This window comes from Scyliorhinus torazame, chromosome 5 (assembly GCF_047496885.1).
Source record: "Scyliorhinus torazame isolate Kashiwa2021f chromosome 5, sScyTor2.1, whole genome shotgun sequence".
NCBI lineage: Eukaryota > Metazoa > Chordata > Chondrichthyes > Carcharhiniformes > Scyliorhinidae > Scyliorhinus > Scyliorhinus torazame.
Window position 1 is genome coordinate 135,957,838 of NC_092711.1, and position 21,818 is coordinate 135,979,655.

At 53.3% G+C, this 21,818-nt stretch overlaps 1 protein-coding gene across 1 annotated transcript in view; it reads right to left on the reverse strand.

The window, feature by feature from the left end:
• LOC140417928 (uncharacterized) overlaps window positions 1–21,818 on the reverse strand; it is a 208,573-nt gene that overhangs the window by 28,293 nt on the left and 158,462 nt on the right. Inside the window, exons 17-21 of the mRNA XM_072501359.1 lie at window positions 20,173–20,262; window positions 17,423–17,647; window positions 13,736–13,906; window positions 6,623–6,800; window positions 5,018–5,098 (exon numbers count right to left, since the gene is read on the reverse strand). Coding sequence (XP_072357460.1) covers window positions 5,018–5,098; window positions 6,623–6,800; window positions 13,736–13,906; window positions 17,423–17,647; window positions 20,173–20,262 — 745 coding nt within the window. The remainder of the gene's footprint in view (window positions 1–5,017; window positions 5,099–6,622; window positions 6,801–13,735; window positions 13,907–17,422; window positions 17,648–20,172; window positions 20,263–21,818) is intronic.

Consider the following 21,818-nt stretch of genomic DNA (forward strand, 5'->3'; position numbering starts at 1 on the left):
AGTACTTTTCAATGCACCCCCTCACCCTTAGACACACCCCCTCATCTGCCATTAGTCCCATGTCCATTCTCCAGGGTGGGCGCCCTCCTGTTTCCTCCCCTATCTCCAAGTCTACCCAGTGTGGAGTGTGATCCGAAATGGCTATAGCCGTATACTCCGTTCCCCTCACCTTCGGGATCAACGCCCTTCCCAGCACAAAAAAGTCTATTCGCGAGTAGACTTTATGGACATAGGAGAAAAACGAGAACTCCTTACTCCTAGGTCTGCTAAATCTCCACGGGTCTACACCTCCCATCTGCTCCATAAAATCTTTAAGTACCTTCTGCTGCCGGCCTCCTTCCAGTCCTGGACTTCGACCTATCCAGCCCTGGTTCCAACACCGTATTAAAATCCTCCCCCCATTATCAGCTTTCCCATCTCTAGGTCCGGAATGCGTCCTAGCATCCGCCTCATAAAATTGGCATCATCCCAGTTCGGGGCACATACGTTTACCAAAACCACCGTCTCCCCCTGTAGTTTGCCACTCACCATCACGTATCTGCCCCCGTTATCCGCCACTATAGTCTTTGCCTCGAACATTACCCGCTTCCCCACTAATATAGCCACCCCCCTGTTTTTCGCATCTAGCCCCGAATGGAACACCTGCCCCACCCATCCTTTGCGTAGCCTAACCTGGTCTATCAGTTTCAGGTGCGTTTCCTGTAACATAACCACATCTGCCTTAAGTTTCTTAAGGTGTGCGAGTACCCGTGCCCTCACTATCGGCCCGTTCAGCCCTCTCACGTTCCACGTGATCAGCCGGGTTGGGGGGCTTCCTACCCCCCCCCCCCCCCCCATGTCGATTAGCCATCCCCTTTTTCCAGCTCCTCACCCGGTTCCCACGCAGCTGTATCTCCCCCAGGCGGTGCCCCCCCCCGCCCATCCCCTCCCATACCAGCTCCCCCCTCTCCCCAGCAGCAGCAGCCCAGTAATTCCCCCCTCCCACCCCCCCCGCTAGCGTAATTACTCCCCCCATGTTGCTCCCAGAAGTCAGCAAATTCTGGCCGACCTCGGCTTCCCCCCGTGACCTCGGCTCGCACCGTGCGACGCCCCCTCCTTCCTGCTTCTCTATTCCCGCCATGATTATCATAGCGCGGGAACCAAGCCCGCGCTTCTCCCTTGGCCCCGCCCCCAATGGCCAACGCCCCATCACCTCCACCTCCCCTCCTCCCCCCATCACCACCTGTGGAAGAGAGAAAAGTTACCACATCGCAGGATTAGTACATAAAACTCCTCTTTCCCCCCTTTTTAACCCCCCCTCTTCGCCCCCCACACTCACCCCACCACTTTGATCAAACGTTCTTTTTAATAACCCGCTCATTCCAGTTTTTCTTCCACAATAAAAGTCCACGCTTCATCCGCCGTCTCAAAGTAGTGGTGCCTCCCTCGATATGTGACCCACAGTCTTGCCGGTTGCAGCATTCCAAATTTTATCTTCTTTTTATGAAGCACCGCCTTGGCCCGATTAAAGCTCGCCCTCCTTCTCGCCACCTCCGCACTCCAGTCTTGATAAACGCGGATCACCGCGTTCTCCCATTTACTGCTCCGAGTTTTCTTTGCCCATCTAAGGACCATTTCTCTATCCTTAAAACGGAGGAATCTCACCACTATGGCTCTGGGAATTTCTCCTGCTCTCGGTCCTCGCGCCACCACTCGGTATGCTCCCTCCACCTCCAACGGACCCGCCGGGGCCTCCGCTCCCATTAACGAGTGCAGCATCGTGCTCACATATGCCCCGACGTCCGCTCCCTCCGCACCTTCAGGAAGACCAAGAATCCTCAGGTTGTTCCTCCTTGCGTTGTTCTCCAGTGCCTCCAACCTTTCCACACATCGTTTCTGATGTGCCTCATGCGTCTCCGTCTTCACCACCAGGCCCTGTATGTCGTCCTCATTCTCGGCTGCCTTTGCCTTCACGACCCGAAGCTCCCGCTCCTGGGTCTTTTGCTCCTCCTTTAGCCCTTCGATCGCCTGTAGTATCGGGGCCAACAGCTCTTTCTTCATTTCCTTTTTGAGCTCTTCCACACAGCATTTCAAGAACTCTTGTTGTTCAGGGCCCCATGTTAAACTGCCACCTTCCGACGCCATCTTGGTTTTTGCTTGCCTTCCTTGCCGCTGTTCTAAAGGATCCACTGCAATCCGGCCACTTTCTCCTCCTTTTTTCATCCGTATCCAGGGGGATTCCCTTCTGGTTTACCGCACAGTGTTTTTAGCCGTCAAAATTGCCGTTGGGGCTCCTATCAAGAGCCCAAAAGTCCGTTTCACCGGGAGCTGCCGAAACGTGCGACTCAGCTGGTCATCGCCGCACCCGGAAGTCCGCAATATATACTTTCTAACCGTCGTCGATGAGTACTCCTGCTTCCCCTTCGCAGTCCCCTGCCCCGACATGACCTCGGCCACTGTGATAAAGGCACTGCACAGCATCTCCACACTGTTTGGTTTCCCTGCTTACGTCCACAGCGACCGGGGCACATCGTTCATGAGCGATGAGCTGCGTCAGTACCTGCTCAGCAAAGGCATCGCCTCGAGCAGGACTACGAGCTATAACCCGCAGGGAAACGGGCAGGTGGAGAGGGAGAACGCGACGGTATGGAAGGCCGTCCTTCTGGCCCTCCGGTCTAGAAGTCTCCCGACCCCCCGGTGGCAGGAGGTCCTCCCTGACGCCCTACACTCCATTAGATCGCTCCTCTGCACAGCCACAAACGAGACCCCTCAGGACCACTTGTTTCTCTTCCCTAGGAAGTCCATCTCCGAGGTCTCGCTTCCATCTTGGCTGACAACTCCGGGACCTGTCCTTCTCCGGAGGCACATGAGGAGCCATAAGACCGACCCCCTGGTCGAGAGGGTCCAGCTGCTGCACACCAACCCCCAGTATGCCTACATCGCGCACCAGGACGGACGGCACGATGTGGTCTCCCTACGAGATCTGGCGCCAGCTGGTTCCCCTGCCAACGCGCCCCCCTCCCTGCTGCCTACAGTCACCCCCTGTGCCCCTTACACCCCCCTGGGTCTCCTGTCTTGGCCCGCGCCGGCTCTGCCGCCACCCCCTTGCCTACCCCCACGGGGGCTTCCCAACTGATTAACCAGGCGCCTGCAACCATTCAGTTGGTCTGCCCTCGCGCCTTCCCTAGACGGTGCGTGCAGCTCGTGATGTTTAAAATCACCGCGCATCCCCCCTTGCCCATCCTCTCTCAACCAGCACCCTCCCCTCCTTAATGAACTCTCCAGAAGGGTCAATGGCCTTCCAGACAGAGCGAGTGGGATCTCGTGGTCCAGCACTCTCCCGCCCTGCTGAAACTAGCTGGAGGCCAGCATGGGGAAATTTCTGTGCGTGTATCTATCCCGTATGTCTGTGTGTGTGTCTATCCCATAGTCTGTGTGCGTGTCTGTGTATGCCTATCCCGTGTGTCCCCACCACCCCAACAATTCCCCTCACCCACCCTCCCCCATGCGTGGGACCCAAACAGTCAGGCCGTGTGAGCGGCATGGTAGCACAGTGGTTAGCATTGTTGCTTCACAGCTCCAGGGTCCCAGGTTCGATTCCCGGCTTGGGTCACTGTCTGTGTGGAGTCTGCACATCCTCCCCGTGTGTGTGCGTGGGTTTCCTCCGGGTGCTCCGGTTTCCTCCCACAGTCCAAAGATGTGCAGGTTAGGTGGATTGGCCGTGATAAATTGCCCTTCGTGTCCAAAATTTCCCTTAGTGTTGGGTGGGGTTACTGGGTTATGGGGATAGGGTGGAGGTGTTGACCTTGGGTAGGGTGCTCTTTCCAAGAGCCGGTGCAGACTCGATGGGCCGAATGGCCTCCTTCTGCACTGTAAATTCTATGATCTAAGAAACGTGCTCGGTCCTGTCATTTGGCTCTGTCTGCAGGTATGGAGCTCCGAGGCCTATAGGAACCTGCTGCTGCTCTTCATACTTCACACATGAACCAGGGGCAGGAGAAGAGGCCACTCGAGCCTGCTCCGTCATTCCACAAGATCACGGCCAATCTGATTGTAACCTCAACACCCACATTCCCGCTGTCCCCCGATAACCTTTCACCCCCGATACCCTTTCACCCCCCCCCCTGTTAATCAAGAATCTATCCAGCTCTGCCTTAAAAACATTCAGAGACTCTGCTTCCACCGCCCTTTGAGGAAGAGACTCACCGCCCTCTGAGAGAAAATATTTCTCCTCATCTCCTTTTTAAATGGATGACCCCTTATTTTTAAACAGTGACCTCCCACCCCCCCCCCCCACCCCCCGTTCTGGATTCTTCCACAAAAGGAAACATCCTCTCCACATCCACTCTGTCCAAGACCCCCTCAGGATCTTAAAGGTTTAAAAAAAAATTTAGAGTACCCGATTAATTTTTCCAATTAAGGAGCAATTTAGTGTGGCCAATCCACCTACCCTGCACACCTTTGGGTTGTGGGGGAGAAACCCACGCAGACACGGGGAGAATGTGCAAACTCCATACGGACAGTGACCCAGAGCCGGGATCGAACCTGGGACCTACCCTGCACACCTTTGGGTTGTGGGGGAGAATGTGCAAACTCCACACGGACAGTGACCCAGAGCCGGGATCGAACCTGGGACCTCGGCGCCGTGAAGCAGCAGGGCTAACCCACTGCGCCACCGTGCTGCCCAGGATCTTAAAGGTTTTGATCAAATCACCTCTCACTCTTCTAAACTCCATTGGCCTCAAACCCGGCCTGTCCCAACCTTTCCCCATAATACAACCCGTCCATTCCAGGTGTGAGTCCAGTAAATCTTCTCTGAACTGCTTCCAACACATTGACATCATTCCTTAAATGAGAGCAATACTGTACACAGTGCTCCAGATGTGGTCTCACCAATGTCCTGTATAACTGAAGCATAACCTCCCTAATGAACATGCGAATTAGGAGCAGCGGAGTATCGGCCACCCGGCCCCTTGAGCTTGCTCCTATATTCAAATGCCCTGGCGCCTCAGGACAAGGGGGGTGGGGGTTCTCCTACCTTTGCCGCTGGCGGAACACAGCACGTCCAGGAACAGCTTGCTTCCCATCCCCATGGAAACCATCTCCTGCTGCCGCAACTCTGGAAAAAGGAGGGGAGAGGGAGACGTTTTCAAAGGAAAATCGAGACCGGCTGCAAACCAGCGCGAGGGGCAAACGGAAAATTTAACAAAAAAAGAGGGGGGGGGGGGGGGGGGGGGGCACGGACGGGATGGGTTTGCCCACGAGGTTTCGGTCAATTCAGAATGACTGGTCTCTTGACCTCTGGGGAGTCTGGAATCAAATCCAACTCCGGAAGGTTGGGCACAAAGTTCCCCCTCTCTCAGGGACGTAGTGGCGTTGTCACTGGACTGGTAATCCAGAGACCCAGGGTAATGCTCTGGGGGCCCGGGTTCGAATCCCACCTCGGCTGATGGTGAAATCTGAACTCAATTTTAAAAAAATTCTGGAATTAAAAATCTTAATGATGACCGTGAAACTGTTGTCCATTGTAACAAAAACGTATCTGCTTCGCCAGTCATTTAGGGGAAGGTGAAATCTGCCGTCCTGATGTGGAGGGCCGACATGTGACTCCAGACCCCATGAAATGTCCACTCAGTTCAAGGGCAGTTAGGGAAGGGCAATGAATGCTGGCCACAGCGACTCCTTGAGTTAAGTAAAACACACCACCCCATGCGCCTGTTCCTAGTTGCCCGGTTCTCTCTTTCCACCTATCTCGCTCCCCAATCTCCCTCTCATTTGGTGTCTGCCTTGTGCCTTTCACATTTTCTTTCACTCACGCTCTCATGCGCGTTCTCGCATGCGTTCTCTATTTTGCACACACCCTATCACGCACTCTTGCATGTTCTCTCTCCTGTGCTCTCTCTCCCACACGCTCTCTCTCATGCTCTTTCTCGTTCGCATGCCCTCTCTCTCTCGATCTCAGTCTCGCATGCTCTTTCTTTCTCGCGTGCTATCTCTCTCACGCACTCTCGCTCATTCTCTCTCTCTCTCTTGCTATCTCTCTCATGCTCTCCCTCTCTCTCTCTCTCGCGTTTTCTCTCTTTTGCGCAGTCTCTCACACGATAAAAATCCATCTGGTTCACTAATATCTTTCAGGGAAGTGGAGGCTGTCGTCCTTACCTGGACTGGTCCATGTGTGACTCCAGACCTCCAACATAGCAATATGAAAATGAAAATCGCTTATTGTCACAAGTAGGCTTCAATGAAGTTACTGTGAAAAGCCCCTAGTCGCCACATTCCGGCGCCTGTTCGGGGAGGCTGGTACGGGAATCGAACCGTGCTGCTGGCCTGCCTTGGTCTGCTTTCAAAGCCAGTGAGTTAGCCCTGTGCTAAACAGCCCCTATGGTTGACTCTTAAAATGCTCTCTTAGAAGGCTGAGCAAGTCAGCCAGTTCAAGGGCAATTAGGGATGGGCACTAATTGCTGGCCCAGCCAGCGATGCCCACATCCCCTCTGGGTACCTGGCTGGTACAGGAGTGCGGACCAGCGAACTACACAGTGATACATTCCTCCTCCACCGCCCCTGCCCCTGTCCCGAAAGCACACCCGTACGCCACCACCCACACTCATGCTACCCCCTCACACCGTCCCACACCGCCTATCACCTTTATTTCGCGAGGCCTGCCTCCACAGGATCTGGGCGATATCCCTTGTCCACGCCTGCTTGATGTCGGCCGTCTCGGCCTGGAAGACATAGGCCTCATTTGAGCGCCTTCGCCGGAACCACACCTCGAAGCGCAGCCCGGTGTCCCCGATATTCTCCGTCAGTCCGACATCCGCTGTCTGAGGCGAGAGAGAGAGAGACAGGGTTAGATAATAAAGGTCAGGTGGTACAGTGATTAGCACTGCTGCCTCACGGCGGCGAGGTCCCAAGTTCGATCCCGACCCTGTGTGGAGTTTGCACATTCTCCCCGTGTCTGCGTGGGTTTCGCCCCCACAACCCTGGGGCTGGTTTAGCACAGGGCTAAAGAGCTGGCTTTGAAAGCAGACCAAGGCAGGCCAGCAGCACGGTTCGATTCCCGTACCAGCCTCCCCGAACAGGCGCCGGAATGTGGCGACTAGGGGCTTTTCATAGTAACTTCATTTTAAAAAAATGTTTATTCAGAATTTTTCAACAAAAATTTTCAACCATTCAAACCCACCCCCCATAACAAAAAAAACAAAAGAAAAGTCACAGAGCAAGACATAAACAAATCAATTCAACATAATACAGAACTTTGTAGAATGGGTTCCTCCCCCACATATCGACTTTCCCATGTTTGTTTTTCCTTTCTCAAGTGCCCCTAGGAAAAACCCCTTTCCCCGCCCACCCTTCTACCCCCCCCCCCCCGAAAGAAACGCCGCCCCCTCCCCTCCCCCCACCCCCGCCCCCTCCCGGGTTGCTGCTGCTGCTGACTGACCTCCATCTAACGCTCCGCGAGATAGTCTCGGAACGGTTGCCACCGCCTGAAGAGCCCCTGCGCAGACCCTCTCAAGGCAAACTTTATCCTCTCCAGTTTGATGAACCCTGCCATGTCGTTTATCCAGGCTTCCACACTGGGGGGGCTTCGCATCTTTCCACAATAGCAAGATCCTCCGCCGGGCTACCAGGGATGCAAAGGCCAGGATACCGGCCTCTTTCGCCTCCCGGCTCGTCCGCCACTCCAAATAGTGCTAGCCCCCCACAGTAACTTCATTGAAGCCTACTTGTGACAAGAAGCGATTTTCATTTTTTCTTTCAACCCAAAAGATGTGCAGGTTAGGTGGATTGGCCACGCTAAATTGCTTCTTAATTTGGAAAAAAAAAGAATTGGATACTCTAAATTTCTTTTTTTTTAAATATAATAAAGGTCACTAAACTGTCAGACTGCACCACTGATTACCCCCGACATTGATCAGAAACAGAACTGGACCCAGCCATATTAATACTGTGGCTACAAGAACAGGTCAAAGCTAGGAATCCTGCGGTGAGTAACTCACCTCTTGACTCCGAAAGCCTGTCCACCACCGACAAGGCACAAGTCAGGAGTGCGATGGGATACTCTCCACTTGCCTGGGTGAGTGCGGCTCCGACAACACTCAAGAAGCTCAACACCATCCAGGACAAAGCAGCCCCGCTTTGATCGGCATCCCATCCACAAACATTCACTCCCTCCACCACCGACGCACAGTGACAGCAGTGTGTGTACCATCTACAAGATGCACCGCAGCGACTCACCAAGGCTCCTTCGACAGCACCTTCCAAACCACCACCTCTACCATCTAGAAGGACAAGGGGCAGCAGATATTTGGGCCCAGCACCACCTGGAGGTTCCCCTGCAAGTCACTCACCACCCCGACTTGGGAATATATCGCCTGCTCCTTCACTGTTGCTGGGGCAACATCCTGGAACTCCTTCCCTATCAGCACAGTGGGGGTACCTACACCTCATGGAGGCAACTCGCCACCACCTTCTGAAGGGCAACTAGGGATGGGCAATAAATGCTGGGCCTAACCAGGGATGCCCCACATCCCGTAAATGAATTTTAAAAACACCATTGTCCCCCGCTTTTGGAAGAGGATTAGGGGGATTTTCACATGCCTCCCTGGTGTTCCACAGAGGGGTTATGGAGTGACAGTGTGAGGGAGCTGGATTAACATCTTTGACAAAGTGTCATCCTTATTTGAGGAAGGATGTGGTGGCATAGGAGGCAGTTCAGAGGAGATTCACCAGGTTGATTCCGGGGATGAAAGGGTTGGCGCATGAGGAGAGATTGAACAGTTTTGATTTATACTCGCTGGAGATTAGAAGGGTGAGCGGGGATCTGATCGAGGCGTATAAAATACTAAAAGGGATTGATAAAGTAAATGTAGACCAAATGTTCCCCCTTGTGGGGCAATCTAGAACAAGAGGTCACAGATAGAGGTTGAGAGGCGGTAGATTGAGAACCGAGATGAGGAGGGACTACTTCTCGCAGAGGGTGGTGAATCTGTGCTGCCCCATAATGCGGTGGAATCTGGATTAAAACGTTTCAAGGAGATGAATATATTTCTGATAAAAAAACGAGTTTAAAGGATATGGGGAGCAGGTGGGGAGGTGGATTTGAGACCAGGAAGAGATGAGCCATGATCTGATTGAATGGTGGAACAGGCTCGAAGGGCTAAATTGCCCATTTCTGCTCCTGATTACGATGTTCCTATTTTCCTTTCTCTCTCCATAGATGCTGTCAGACAGTGTGAGGGAGCTGGATTAACATCAGGGCAGATGGCCTGAGAGGGTACAGGGTTAACACTCTGAAGCATTCCCTGGGACTGAGCCCATTCTCGCTTTAAATCTCGTTGCTGATTTTCTGTATGGTCCTGTTTCTATTGCTTTGAACCTTTTATGAGGGTGTGGGTGTACTAGGTTTGGGACTGAGCCTAAGTAAGCAGGGGGGATTTCCTGTGCGTCTGTGCTTATGTTCAGAGCGCGGCCTTTTTCCTTTATCCCATCATCAAGGAATGTGCAAATTCAAATCATGATTCTGAACAGCATGTCACCCCAGCAAAGCTACTTTTAACGGTAGAGTCTCTCCGTCAGGGACCCCTTTTAAAGAGGGAGTCTCTCCATCAGGGACCCCTTTTAAAGAGGGAGTCTCTCCGTCAGGGACCCCTTTTAAAGAGGGAGTCTCTCCGTCAGGGACCCCTTTTAAAGAGGGAGTCTCTCCGTCAGGGACCCCTTTTAAAGAGGGAGTCTCTCCGTCAGGGACCACTTTTAAAGAGGGAGTCTCTCTGTCAGGGACCCCTTTTAAAGAGGGAGCCTCTCCATCAGGGACCCTTTTTAAAGAGAGAGTCTCTCCATCAGGGACCCTTTTTAAAGAGAGCGTCTCTCCATCAGGGACCCCTTTTAAAGAGAGAGTCTCTCCGTCAGGGACCCCTTTTAAAGAGAGAGTCTCTCCATCAGGGACCCCTTTTAAAGAGGGGGTCTCTCCGTCAGGGACCCCTTTTAAAGAGGGAGTCTCTCTGTCAGGGACCCCTTTTAAAGAGGGAGTCTCTCCGTCAGGGTCCCCTTTTAAAGAGGGGGTCTCTCCGTCAGGGACCCCTTTTAAAGAGGGAGTCTCTCTGTCAGGGACCCCTTTTAAAGAGGGAGTCTCTCCGTCAGGGACCCCTTTTAAAGAGAGAGTCTCTCCGTTAGTGACCCCTTTTAAAGAGGGAGTCGCTCCATCAGGGACCCCTTTGAAAGAGAGAGTCTCTCCGTCAGGGACCCCTTTTAAAGAGGGAGTCTCTCCGTCAGGGACCCCTTTTAAAGAGAGAGTCTCTCCGTCAGGGACCCCTTTTAAAGAGGGAGTCTCTCCGTCAGGGACCCCTTTTAAAGAGGGAGTCTCTCCGTCAGGGACCCCTTTTAAAGAGAGAGTCTCTCCGTCAGGGACCCCTTTTAAAGCGAGAGTCTCTCCGTCAGGGACCCCTTTTAAAGAGAGAGTCTCTCCGTCAGGGACCCCTTTTAAAGCGAGAGTCTCTCCGTCAGGGACCCCTTTTAAAGAGGGAGTCTCTCCGTCAGGGACCCCTTTTAAAGAGGGAGCCTCTCCGTCAGGGACCCCTTTTAAAGAGGGAGTCTCTCCTTCAGGGACCCCTTTTAAAGAGGGAGTCTCTCCGTCAGGGACCCCTTTTAAAGAGAGAGTCTCTCCGTCAGGGACCCCTTTCAGAGAGGGAGTCTCTCCGTCTGACTGGGAAGTATTTGTTGATGGAAACTAAAGTCGCCGAAAGAATAAGTGAACTTTGAAAGTGATGTAGCAGAGAATATAAACTTGTTTTTCGAAAAACAGCACCGTGAATGCCATGTGCTAAACTTCTCATTGCCGGGTGGTGCTAGCTTCCTGCTGTTGACCCGCCTCCCACAACAGGCCTCAGGCAGTATTGATGACACTAACCGGCCAGGACGAGAAATTCTTCCCAGTAAATGGTTGGGGTCAAACCCAACTTGAATTCCCAATCGGACCAAGCGCCGCAGAAGGCCATTCGGTCCGGCATGCACGTGTTGGCTCTGTGAATGAACTAACCAATTAGTCTCCCCTTCGCCCACTCTTTCCTCAGAAACCTCCAATTGATTCATTTCCAAGGATTCACCCAGAATCACAGAAGTGCCCCCCCACCCAACTGCCTCCTCCCCTTAACCCGGCAAGTTTTCCCCATTCAGATAACAATCTGGGGCGAGATGGGCCGAAGACCCGCCACTAAAATGCCTGTCCCGCCGGCGTAGATTAAACCACCTACCTTACCGGCGGGACAAGGTGGCGCGGGCGGGCTCCGGGGTCCTGGGTGGGGGGAGGGGGGCGCGCGGGGCGATCTGGCCCCGGGGGTTCCCCCCACGGTGGCCTGGCCCGCGATCGGGGCCCACTGATCCGCGGGTGGGCCTGTGCCGTGGGGGCACTCTTTCCATTCCGCCTTCGCCACGGTCTCCACCATGGCAGAGGCGGATGAGACTCCCTCCACTGCACATGCGCGGGAATGCCGTCAGCGGCCGCTAACGCTCCCGCGCATGCGCCGCCCGGAGATGTCATTTCCGCGCCAGCTGGCGGGGCACCAAAGACCTTTTCCGCCAGCTGGCGGGGCGGAAATTTGTCCGGCGTGGGCCTAGCCCCTTAAGGTTGGGGCTCGGCCCCCCAAGATGCAGAGCATTCCGCACCTTTGGGGCGGCGCGATGCCCGACTGATTTGCGCCGTTTTGGGCGCCAGTCGGCGAACATCACGCCGACACCGGAGAATTTCGCCCCTGATTCGTTCTTGAATGCCTCAATTGAACTTGCATCCCCGCCCGGCTTCAATTCCGGCCTCAGGTGACCGTGTGGAATTTGCACGCTCTCCCAGTGTCTCTGCGTGGGTTTCCTCCGGGTGCTCCGGCTTGCTCCCACAGTCCAAAAGATGTGCAGGTCAGGTTGTGGGGTTACGGGGTTGGGGTGAGGGATTGGGCCTAGGTAGGGTGCTAGGTTTGGAGGGTTGGCATTGACTCGATGGGCCAAATGGCCACCTTCCGCCCAACAGGGGTTCTGTGATTCTGTAGTCACTGGGCTGGTAATCCAGAGACCCAGGGTAATGTTCTGGGGACCTGGATTTAAATCCCATCACGCCAGATGGTGAAATTCGAACTCAATAAAAATCTAGAAATAAAAGTCTAATGATGACCATGAAAGCCATTGGCGTTAAACCCCCCAATCTGAACAAACAACAACAAAGAAATGTACAGCACAGGAACAGGCCCTTCGGCCCTCCAAGCCCGTGCCGACCATACTGCCCGACTAAACTACAATCTTCTACACTTCCTGGGTCCGTATCCTTCTATTCCCATCCTATTCATATATTTGTCAAGATGCCCCTTAAATGTCCCTATCGTCCCTGCCTCCACTACCTCCTCCGGTAGTGAGTTCCAGGCACCCACTACCCTCTGCGTAAAAAACTTGCCTCGTACATCTACTCTAAACTTTGCCCCTCTCACCTTAAACCTATGCCCCCTAGTAATTGACCCCTCTACCCTGGGGAAAAGCCTCTGACTATCCACTCTGTCTATGCCCCTCATAATTTTGTATACCTCTATCAGGTCGCCCCTCTATCTGGTTCACTAATGTTCCCCTTTAGGAGAATTCTGCCATCCTCACCCGGTCTGACGTACATGTGACTCCAGGCTTCCCCGCACACACACACAGGTTGAATCTTAACCACGCCCCCCCCTTCGCCCCCTCTCTGAAAGGGCTGAGCGATCCCACACTCAGTTTGAGGGGGAAATTAGGGACGGGCGATAGATGCTGGGGCCCCTGCCGCTGACGCCCACACCCCATAAAAGAAAAGCGCCTTGAATCTGTGCCCCTCTCGATGCCTCCACCAGTTTCTCCCTGTCCAGAGGGTAATGACACTGGATCAACAAATCCAGAGGCCCCAGGCTAATGGTCTTTGTGAGCATAGGTTCGAATCCCACCAACGGAGCTGGCGGAACTTAAATTCAACCAACAAACATCTGGAATTATAAAGCTTGTGAAAGGAATGGTGACCATGGACCGTGACAACGATCATCAATTGCTGCACGATTCTTCATTTGCACACTCCAGAGTACTCTGCACGGAGTTCCATAATCAACAGCGATCTCGGCTCAACCGCCTTCCTCAGCGAGCTTCCGTCCATCGTTAAGGTCGGAAGCGGGGTTGTACGCTGATGAATGCACGATGTCCAGCGCCATTCGTGACTCCTCAAGACAAATGCAGCAAGGCCGGGACAATATCCAGGCTTGGGGCTAACGAAGTGTCAGACGATGGCCATCTCCCAACAAGAGGATCCAAACCATATTCCCTTGGCATTCAATGACATTGCCGTTGCTGAATTCCCCCATCCCGTCCCGTAAAGAACATAACATAGAATTGCTACAGTGCAGAAGGAGGCCATTCGGCCCATTGAGTCTGCACCGGCTCTCAGAAAGCGCACCCTGCCTCGGGCCACTCCTCCCGTCCTGTCCCTGAAACCCCACCTAGCCCGCACATCTTTGGAATTTCAACATGCTGACCCAGAGGCCAGCGAGCTGTGGACTGACACTCGTTATTTTTCAAAACATTTTCTCTCACGAGACGTGGGCATCGCTGCCGTGGCCCAGCATTTGTTGCTCACATCCCATCACGAGAAGATATTTGAACGCGGTCTCTCTCATGCCTTCCTCCATCCGAACCACCTTCCGTTCAGCAACGGAACGGCGGTGGGGGGAAACATCCAGATGCAGGTGAAAGAGAGCACCTTCCGACCCACCTTGAGGGACGCCTTGTAAATATAGGTCTCGGAGGCTCCCTCTGTCCTCTTCAACTTGCTGAACACTATGAGCTGCTCGAAGAGGAAGACGTGGCGCATCGACTTCCGGCGCCTGCAGCACACAGCGAAGCTGTCATGGCGGAGGAGCTGGCCTTGCTCCATCAGGTTGACCTACAGAACAGTGAGACCAGTTTTACTCACATAATCCACATCTCTACACTGACTAGCGTCTCTCAGTCCCCTCTCTCTCAGGGAGATGTCTGTACAGTGACTGGTGTCTCTCAGTCCCCTCTCTCTCAGGGAGATATCTGTACACTGACTGGTGTCTCTCAGTCCTCTCTCTCTCAGGGAGATATCTGTACACTGACTGGTGTCTCTCAGTCCCCTCTCTCTCTCTCAGGGGTATATCTGTCCACTGACTGGTGTCTCTCACTCCCCCCTCTCTCTCAGGGAGATATCTGTACACTGACTGGTGTCTCTCTGTCCCCTCTCTCTCAGGGGGATATCTGTACACTGACTGGTGTCTCTCTGTCCCCTCTCTCTCAGGGAGATATCTGTACACTGACTGGTGTCTCTCAGTCCCCCCTCTCTCTCAGGGAGATATCTGTACACTAACTGGTGTCTCTCAGTCCTCTCTCTCAGGGAGATATCTGTACACTGACTGGTGTCTCTCAGTCCCCTCTCTCTCAGAGAGATATCTGTACACTGACTGGTGTCTCTCAGTCCCCTCTCTCTCAGAGAGATATCTGTACACTGACTGGTGTCTCTCAGTCCCCTCTCTCTCAGGGAGATATCTGTACACTGACTGGTGTCTCTCAGTCCTCTCTCTCGGGGAGATATCTGTACACTGACTGGTGTCTCTCAGTCCCCTCTCTCTCAGGGAGATATCTGTACACTGACTGGTGTCTCTCAGTCCCCTCTCTCTCAGGGAGATATCTGTACACTGACTGGTGTCTCTCAGTCCCCTCTCTCTCAGGGAGATATCTGTACACTGACTGGTGTCTCTCAGTCCTCTCTCTCTCAGGGAGATATCTGTACACTGACTGGTGTCTCTCAGTCCCCTCTCTCTCAGGGGGATATCTGTACACTGACTGGTGTCTCTCAGTCCCCTCTCTCTCAGGGAGATATCTGTACACTGACTGGTGTCTCTCAGTCCCCTCTCTCTCAGGGAGATATCTGTACACTGACTTGTGTCTCTCAGTCCTCTCTCTCGGGGAGATATATGTACACTGACTGGTGTCTCTCAGTCCCCTCTCTCTCAGGGAGATATCTGTACACTGACAGGTGTCTCTCAGTCCCCTCTCTCTCAGGGAGATATCTGTACACTGACTGGTGTCTCTCAGTCCCCTCTCTCTCAGGGAGATATCTGTACACTGACTGGTGTCTCTCAGTCCTCTCTCTCTCAGGGAGATATCTGTACACTGACTGGTGTCTCTCAGTCCCCCCTCTCTCTCAAGGAGATATCTGTACACTGACTGGTGTCTCTCAGTCCTCTCTCTCTCCCAGGGAGATATCTGTACACTGACTGGTGTCTCTCAGTCCCCTCTCTCTCAGGGAGATATCTGTACACTGACTGGTGTCTCTCAGTCCCCTCTCTCTCTCTGAGGGAGATATCTGTACACTGACAGGTGTCTCTCAGTCCCCTCTCTCTCAGGGAGATATCTGTACACTGACTGGTGTCTCTCAGTCCCCTCTCTCTCAGGGAGATATCTGTACACTGACTGGTGTCTCTCAGTCCTCTCTCTCAGGGAGATATCTGTACACTGACTGGTGTCTCTCAGTCCGCCCTCTCTCTCAAGGAGATATCTGTACACTGACTGGTGTCTCTCAGTCCTCTCTCTCTCCCAGGGAGATATCTGTACACTGACTGGTGTCTCTCAGTCCCCTCTCTCTCAGGGAGATATCTGTACACTGACTGGTGTCTCTCAGTCCCCTTTCTCTCTCTGAGGGAGATATCTGTACACTGACTGGTGTCTCTCAGTCCCCTCTCTCTCTCAGGGAGATATATGTACACTGACTGGTGTCTCTCAGGGAGATATCTGTACACTGACTGGTGTCTCAGTCCATCCTCTCTCTCAGGGAGATATCTGTACAATGACTGGTGTCTCTCAGTCCCCTCTCTCTCTCTGAGGGAGATATCTGTACCCTGACTGGTGTCTCTCAGTCCCCTCTCTCTCAGGGAGATATCTGTACACTGACTGGGGTCTCTCAGTCCCCTCTCTCTCAGGGAGATATCTGTACACTGACTGGGGTCTCTCAGTCCCCCCTCTCTCTCAGGGAGATATCTGTACACTGACTGGTGTCTCTCAGTCCCCTCTCTCCCAGGGAGATATCTGTACACTGACTGGTGTCTCTCAGTCCCCTCTCTCTCTGGGAGATATCTGTACACTGACTGGCGTCTCTCAGTCTCCTCTCAGGGAGATATCTGTGCACTGACTGGTGTCTCTCAGTCCTCTCTCTCAGGGAGATATATGTACACTGACTGGTGTCTCTCAGTCCCCTCTTTCACAGGGAGATATCTGTACACTGACTGGTGTCTCTCAGTCCCCTCTCTCTCTGGGAGATATCTGTACACTGACTGGTGTCTCTCAGTCCTCTCTCTCTCAGGGAGATATCTGTACACTGACTGGTGTCTCTCAGTCCTCTCTCTCTCAGGGAGATATCTGTACACTGACTGGTGTCTCTCAGTCCCCTCTCTCTCAGGGAGATATCTGTACACTGACTGGTGTCTCTCAGTCCCCCCTCTCTCTCAGGGAGATATCTGTACACTGACTGGTGTCTCTCAATCCCCTCTCTCTCAGGGAGATATCTGTACACTGACTGGTGTCTCTCAGTCCCCTCTCTCTCAGGGAGATATCTGTACACTGACTGGTGTCTCTCAGTCCCCCCTCTCTCTCAGGGAGATATCTGTACACTGACTGGTGTCTCTCAGCCCCCTCTCTCTCTCAGGGATATATCTGTACACTGACTGGTGTCTCTCAATCCCCTCTCTCTCAGGGAGATATCTGTACACTGACTGGTGTCTCTCAGTCCCCTCTCTCTCAGGGAGATTTCTGTACACTGACTGGTGTCTCTCAGTCCCCCCTCTCTCTCAGGGAGATATCTGTACACTGACTGGTGTCTCTCAGTCCCCCCTCTCTCTCAGGGAGATATCTGTACACTGACTGGTGTCTCTCAGTCCTCTCTCGCCCAGGGAGATATCTGTACACTGACTGGTGTCTCTCAGTCCCCCCTCTCTCTCAGGGAGATATCTGTACACTGACTGGTGTCTCTCAGTCCTCTCTCTCTCCCAGGGAGATATCTGTACACTGACTGGTGTCTCTCAGTCCCCTCTCTCTCTGGGAGATATCTGTACACTGACTGGTGTCTCTCAGTCCCCTCTCTCAGGGAGATATCTGTACACTGACTGGTGTCTCTCAGTCCCCTCTCTCAGGGAGATATCTGTACACTGACTGGTGTCTCTCAGTCCCCCCTCTCTCAGGGAGGTATCTGTACACTAACTGGTGTCTCTCAGTCCCCTCTCTCAGGGAGATATCTGTACACTGACTGGTATCTCTCAGTCCCCTCTCTCTCAGGGAGATATCTGTACACTGACTGGTGTCTCTCAGTCCCCTCTCTCTCAGGGAGATATCTGTACACTGACTGGCGTCTACTGAGAGGGTTGAGTTCCCGTCACTCCAGACTCACGTCACACCCCCGGATGGCCTCCATCGCCAGGAGGTTGTTGCCCTGGCGAAGCTGGAACTGGACCATTTCTGTGGCAGCGCGCAGGCCGAGCAGCTCCCGTGTGGTGTCGACCTCGCACTCGGCACTCAGCTCCTGCAGCAGGAGGCTGTAGCTCCTCATCCTCTCGATGGGCTTCTGGAGGTAGGATACCAGGTCCATCCTGTCACCCAGGAAAATCTGCCTTCTCTAGGGGGCGGGGGTAGGGAGTAGAGAGAAAAGGGCAGAGGGAATGGGTTAGAAGCGGATAGGACTGCAGCACGTGGAGAGTGAGTATTTTAGTTCTGAAAAAAAGTTGCTTCCCCATTATTCCTTCACAGGGCGTGGCCGTCGCTGGCAAGGCCCCAGCAGTTCCTGTCCCTTGAATGGACGTCGCTCGGGCAAATGCAGGCCCTACCTGGAAGTGCGCCACAAAAAGACGTTGGGTGCATGACCCCACGTCATCGCACACTCGCGCAATGTTTCAACGGTGGGCGGGCGAGAGAAGCGCTCCTGAGAACAACTAAGCGGGAATTTGGGCCACAAAGGGACCAATTCAGGAATTTTGCGGGAGCCGTCTTTGACGGTCGGCGGGAGGAGGGCGGCGATTGTGCCAGGAGGCCTTTTACCTGTTAGCTCCAATCTCGATCTGGTGCGGGGTGAACCATCCGGGGCTGAAATTAAGTTTTTTTTCAACGGTTGCCTGGGTGGAGGGACTGAGAGTTGTGTTTGAAAGCGCCGCCCAGACACTCTGTACATCGTTTTTCCCATCGCTATTTATTTTTCATGGGTCTGGAGCTCCCGAGACAGCTCTGCAGGTGGCTGTCAACTGGCCGCCCGAGGGAGCACGTTAGAAACGTGAACCCCACACCTTCCTGTTTCTCAGCACTCGCCAACTTCCCGCGCAGCGCTTCTCCTTTTCCAAAGTGCATGTTAATTGGGCAGCCATGCAAAATTGCGGTCCGGGTTTCACGCCCGCTTCCGGGCCCGCCTTGTGCGTGCGACCGATGGGCGACCAATTCTGGCCAGTATCTTGTTCGGCCATTTTGGAGAGTGGCGGTTGAGGGTCAACCACATTGCTGTGTGTGTGTGTGTGGCGGGGGGGGGGGGGGGTCTGGAGTCTCGTGTAGGCCAGACCGTGAAAGGATAGCAGATTTCCCCTTCCCTAAAGGGAGACATTAGTAAACCAGGTGGGTGTTTTTAAAAACGACAATCGATGAGGGTTCTCACAGCCATCATTACCGGGATTAGCACCGTCTATTCGAGATTTTATTAATTGGATTTAAATTCCACCGCATGCCATTGGTAGGATTTGAACCCGTGTCTGTCGTCCCCCCTACAATTAGTCTGGGGCCTCTCAATTACCGGGTGTACCACTATCCCCCCAACCTACAGATTTATGAAGTTCTGCATGTCGATAAGAACAATGGCGGATCTGCTTTTGGCCTCACTTTTCAATGAATCCCTGCAGTGCAGCAAGAGGCCATTCGTCCCATCGAGTCTGCACTGACTCCTAACTGCTCCCCTCGCAAATGGTCGAGAGAGCCAAAGTCTGTTCAAGAGAGCAATCAAAGGATGGGGACAACAAATGATGCGACCCCGCATGATGTGACGTCCACATTCCTTTAGTCCCTTATTTCCCCTTTGTTTTGCCGTTATTATTTTTTATCCATGGATGATTAATGGACATGTGTCTTTAAGTCAAGCAGCAGCGAGAACGAGGAATTCAGAATGCAGGAGAGAACACTCTGCTAGTATCCGCTACTTTGAACAGGAGGAGCTTCAGACTTGTTGACACCAGAGAGAGATGGGGTGGGACTCCGTTTGATCGATCGGCTGGTGGCCAATGAATTGATCCAAAAGGCCTTTCTCTGCCCGGTAACAGGTACTGATTAGATTCTACGATCCTATCCCAGTGGGATGGTTCTGAGTGTCCCAAGGAGTTTGTTTGACTCCTGGCAGCACAGGGACAAGATCCTACTCTTTCTCCAGAAAGGCTGTTTGTCTGAGGCTGCAGGGAACCTAAATGAATGAATGAATCTACAGGAAAACTATTGCAGGCTGCAAACAAAGACAAACAACCTTCTCTCTGGTAAGGTTGTGTGTGCTGTATTTTTGAAACTAGAGACCTGATTGAACCTGCAATAAGATCATGGAACTGAAAGCAAGGTTTGAAGAGGAGTAAGGTGCTGGAAACCACCATTGTGTTTGTCTGTCTTTTGTGTGTGTGTGTGTGTGTGGAGGGTGGGGGCAAGTTAAAGTGGGGAATTCGGAATTAGTTAAGAGTTAACCAGTTGTATTTGCTGCATATTTCATTACAGTTCTTGTTATAAACTAACAGTAATTGTGTTTACATGTACAAACCTGGTGACTGTAATTATTGGGCCGCCAAGAGCCAAAGACGTTGGGTATTTTTCAAGGAATTATTGGTTAATTCACTTGTGTTGTGACTCCAGGGCCTGTGGGGCTGGAATTGATCGTACCCTAGTCCAGGATGTCACAACACCCTGAATCTTTTTTTTAATGATGCTCAATACTGTCCCGCAGAGTAGCCATCTTTTTAGACCAAAAAGCTGGGAGATGGTGACCACTGCCGCTTGCTCAGGCTTCGCACCCACCCATCCAACACTACCACCGTTCCCCCACCCACTTTGTGGCCAACGACCGCCCCTTCCTGTCCAATCGTCACCCGAGACCGAGGTCGGGCCCAAAGAAATCCGACCCAACGCCATTACCTCGAAAAACACGTTGCCATGGCTGGTGAGGAGCGCATCCGATTTTGGCTTGTTCCTCAGGTAGAAGGCGTACATGGCGAACTGCTCTTTCTGTGGAATGGGTTGGGGGAAGTGGGGAGGGTGGGGGGGGGGGGGGGGGGGGGGGGTCGGGGAGAGGGAGGAGAAGAATCACGTCACACCGGGTTACAGTAAAATCGAACGTGATAAACTACCAAGAAGGCACGAGGCGAAGGGGCAGATGGGAACAAGAAGTTATTGAATGGCGAGGCAGCCTCAAGGGTGCGGAGGGTCTACCCCTGTCCCTCGTTCTCGGGGTGTCTTGCTCCACTTGCAAGGATCCATGACAAAGCCCATTAGAGGGAGAGCGAATGGGCAGGGAGTGTACTGAAACGTTACAATTTGTTTTTTTGAGGGGTTGCGGGAGGGGGGGGGGGGGATATGGGTGACACACTGGCGAGGCTGCTGTTTGAAACCGAGATTGGGGGTTAGTGCTTGAGCGTCTTTTTTGAATGGCGGTCAGGGTTGTCTGAATTGTCCCGTCACAGTGGGGGTGGAGGGGCAGTGGCAGATGGTGAATCGGAGCCATGTGTAGATGAGACTGGTCGGCGATGGGGGGATATGGGATGGCCAGCTCACTTCCCCAAAGGACGGAGAGCAGCTCCCAAACCCTAAATCCAGCACTTTTTTGCCACCTCGGGAAACGGGGCTGGCACCCAGGCCACACGGCGATTGAAGCTGTTCGAGGAGGGTCTGTACTAGCCCTGGTATCTTAATGCAACTAGGACTGGGAAATAAAGCTGGGAGAAGGGGTGGTGGCCCTAGACCGACATCACCCACATCCCCAGAATCCATACGCCAATAAATACATTTATTCTGGGCCAAGGGAGGCCTGGCCCCTTTGTAGGTCAGATCTGGGATCAATGGCGACAGGATTGTAATTACGCTTAGTGTTAGAAACCCACACAGCCCCCCCCCCCCCAGTTTAAAAGGTTTTAGGTGGGATTTTCCAGCCCCTCCTCCAGCAGCTCCCCCTCTGCCTCCACTCCGCTGCATGTTTTCCGGTGGCAGAGGCGGTCGGCATTTGCCAACAGCGGGATCTTGTGGTCCCACTGATTTATATGGCCGTTTTTGTGCATGGCCCGCCCGTCCCAGTGTGGGGGTGCCGTCATCGTCATCGGAAGAGGGTCTCACTGAATATTTATAAGGCAGGATTCTTTTTTTCTTCTTATAAATTTAGAGTACCCAATTCATTTTTTCCAATTAAGGGGCAATTTAGCGTGGCCAATCCACCTACCCTGCACATCTTTGGGCTGTGGGGGCGAAACCCACGCAGACACGGGGAGAATATGCAAACTCCACACAGACAGTGACCCAGAGCCGGGATCGAACCTGGGACCTCGGCGCCGTGAGGCCGCAGTGCTAACCACTGTGCCACCGTGCTGCCCTAGAAGGCAGGATTCTTGTCGGGCAATGGGATCAAAGGTATTGGGGAGGGGACGTAGATGGGGAACGTGGAACTCGAAACACAAACAGATTGGCCAATGATCCTATCGAATGACGAAACACGGTCGAGGGGCCAAATGGCCTATTTCCTGCTCCTATCTCTTCTGTGCGTAAGTGACCATGTCCTCTTGTTTCTTCTTGGG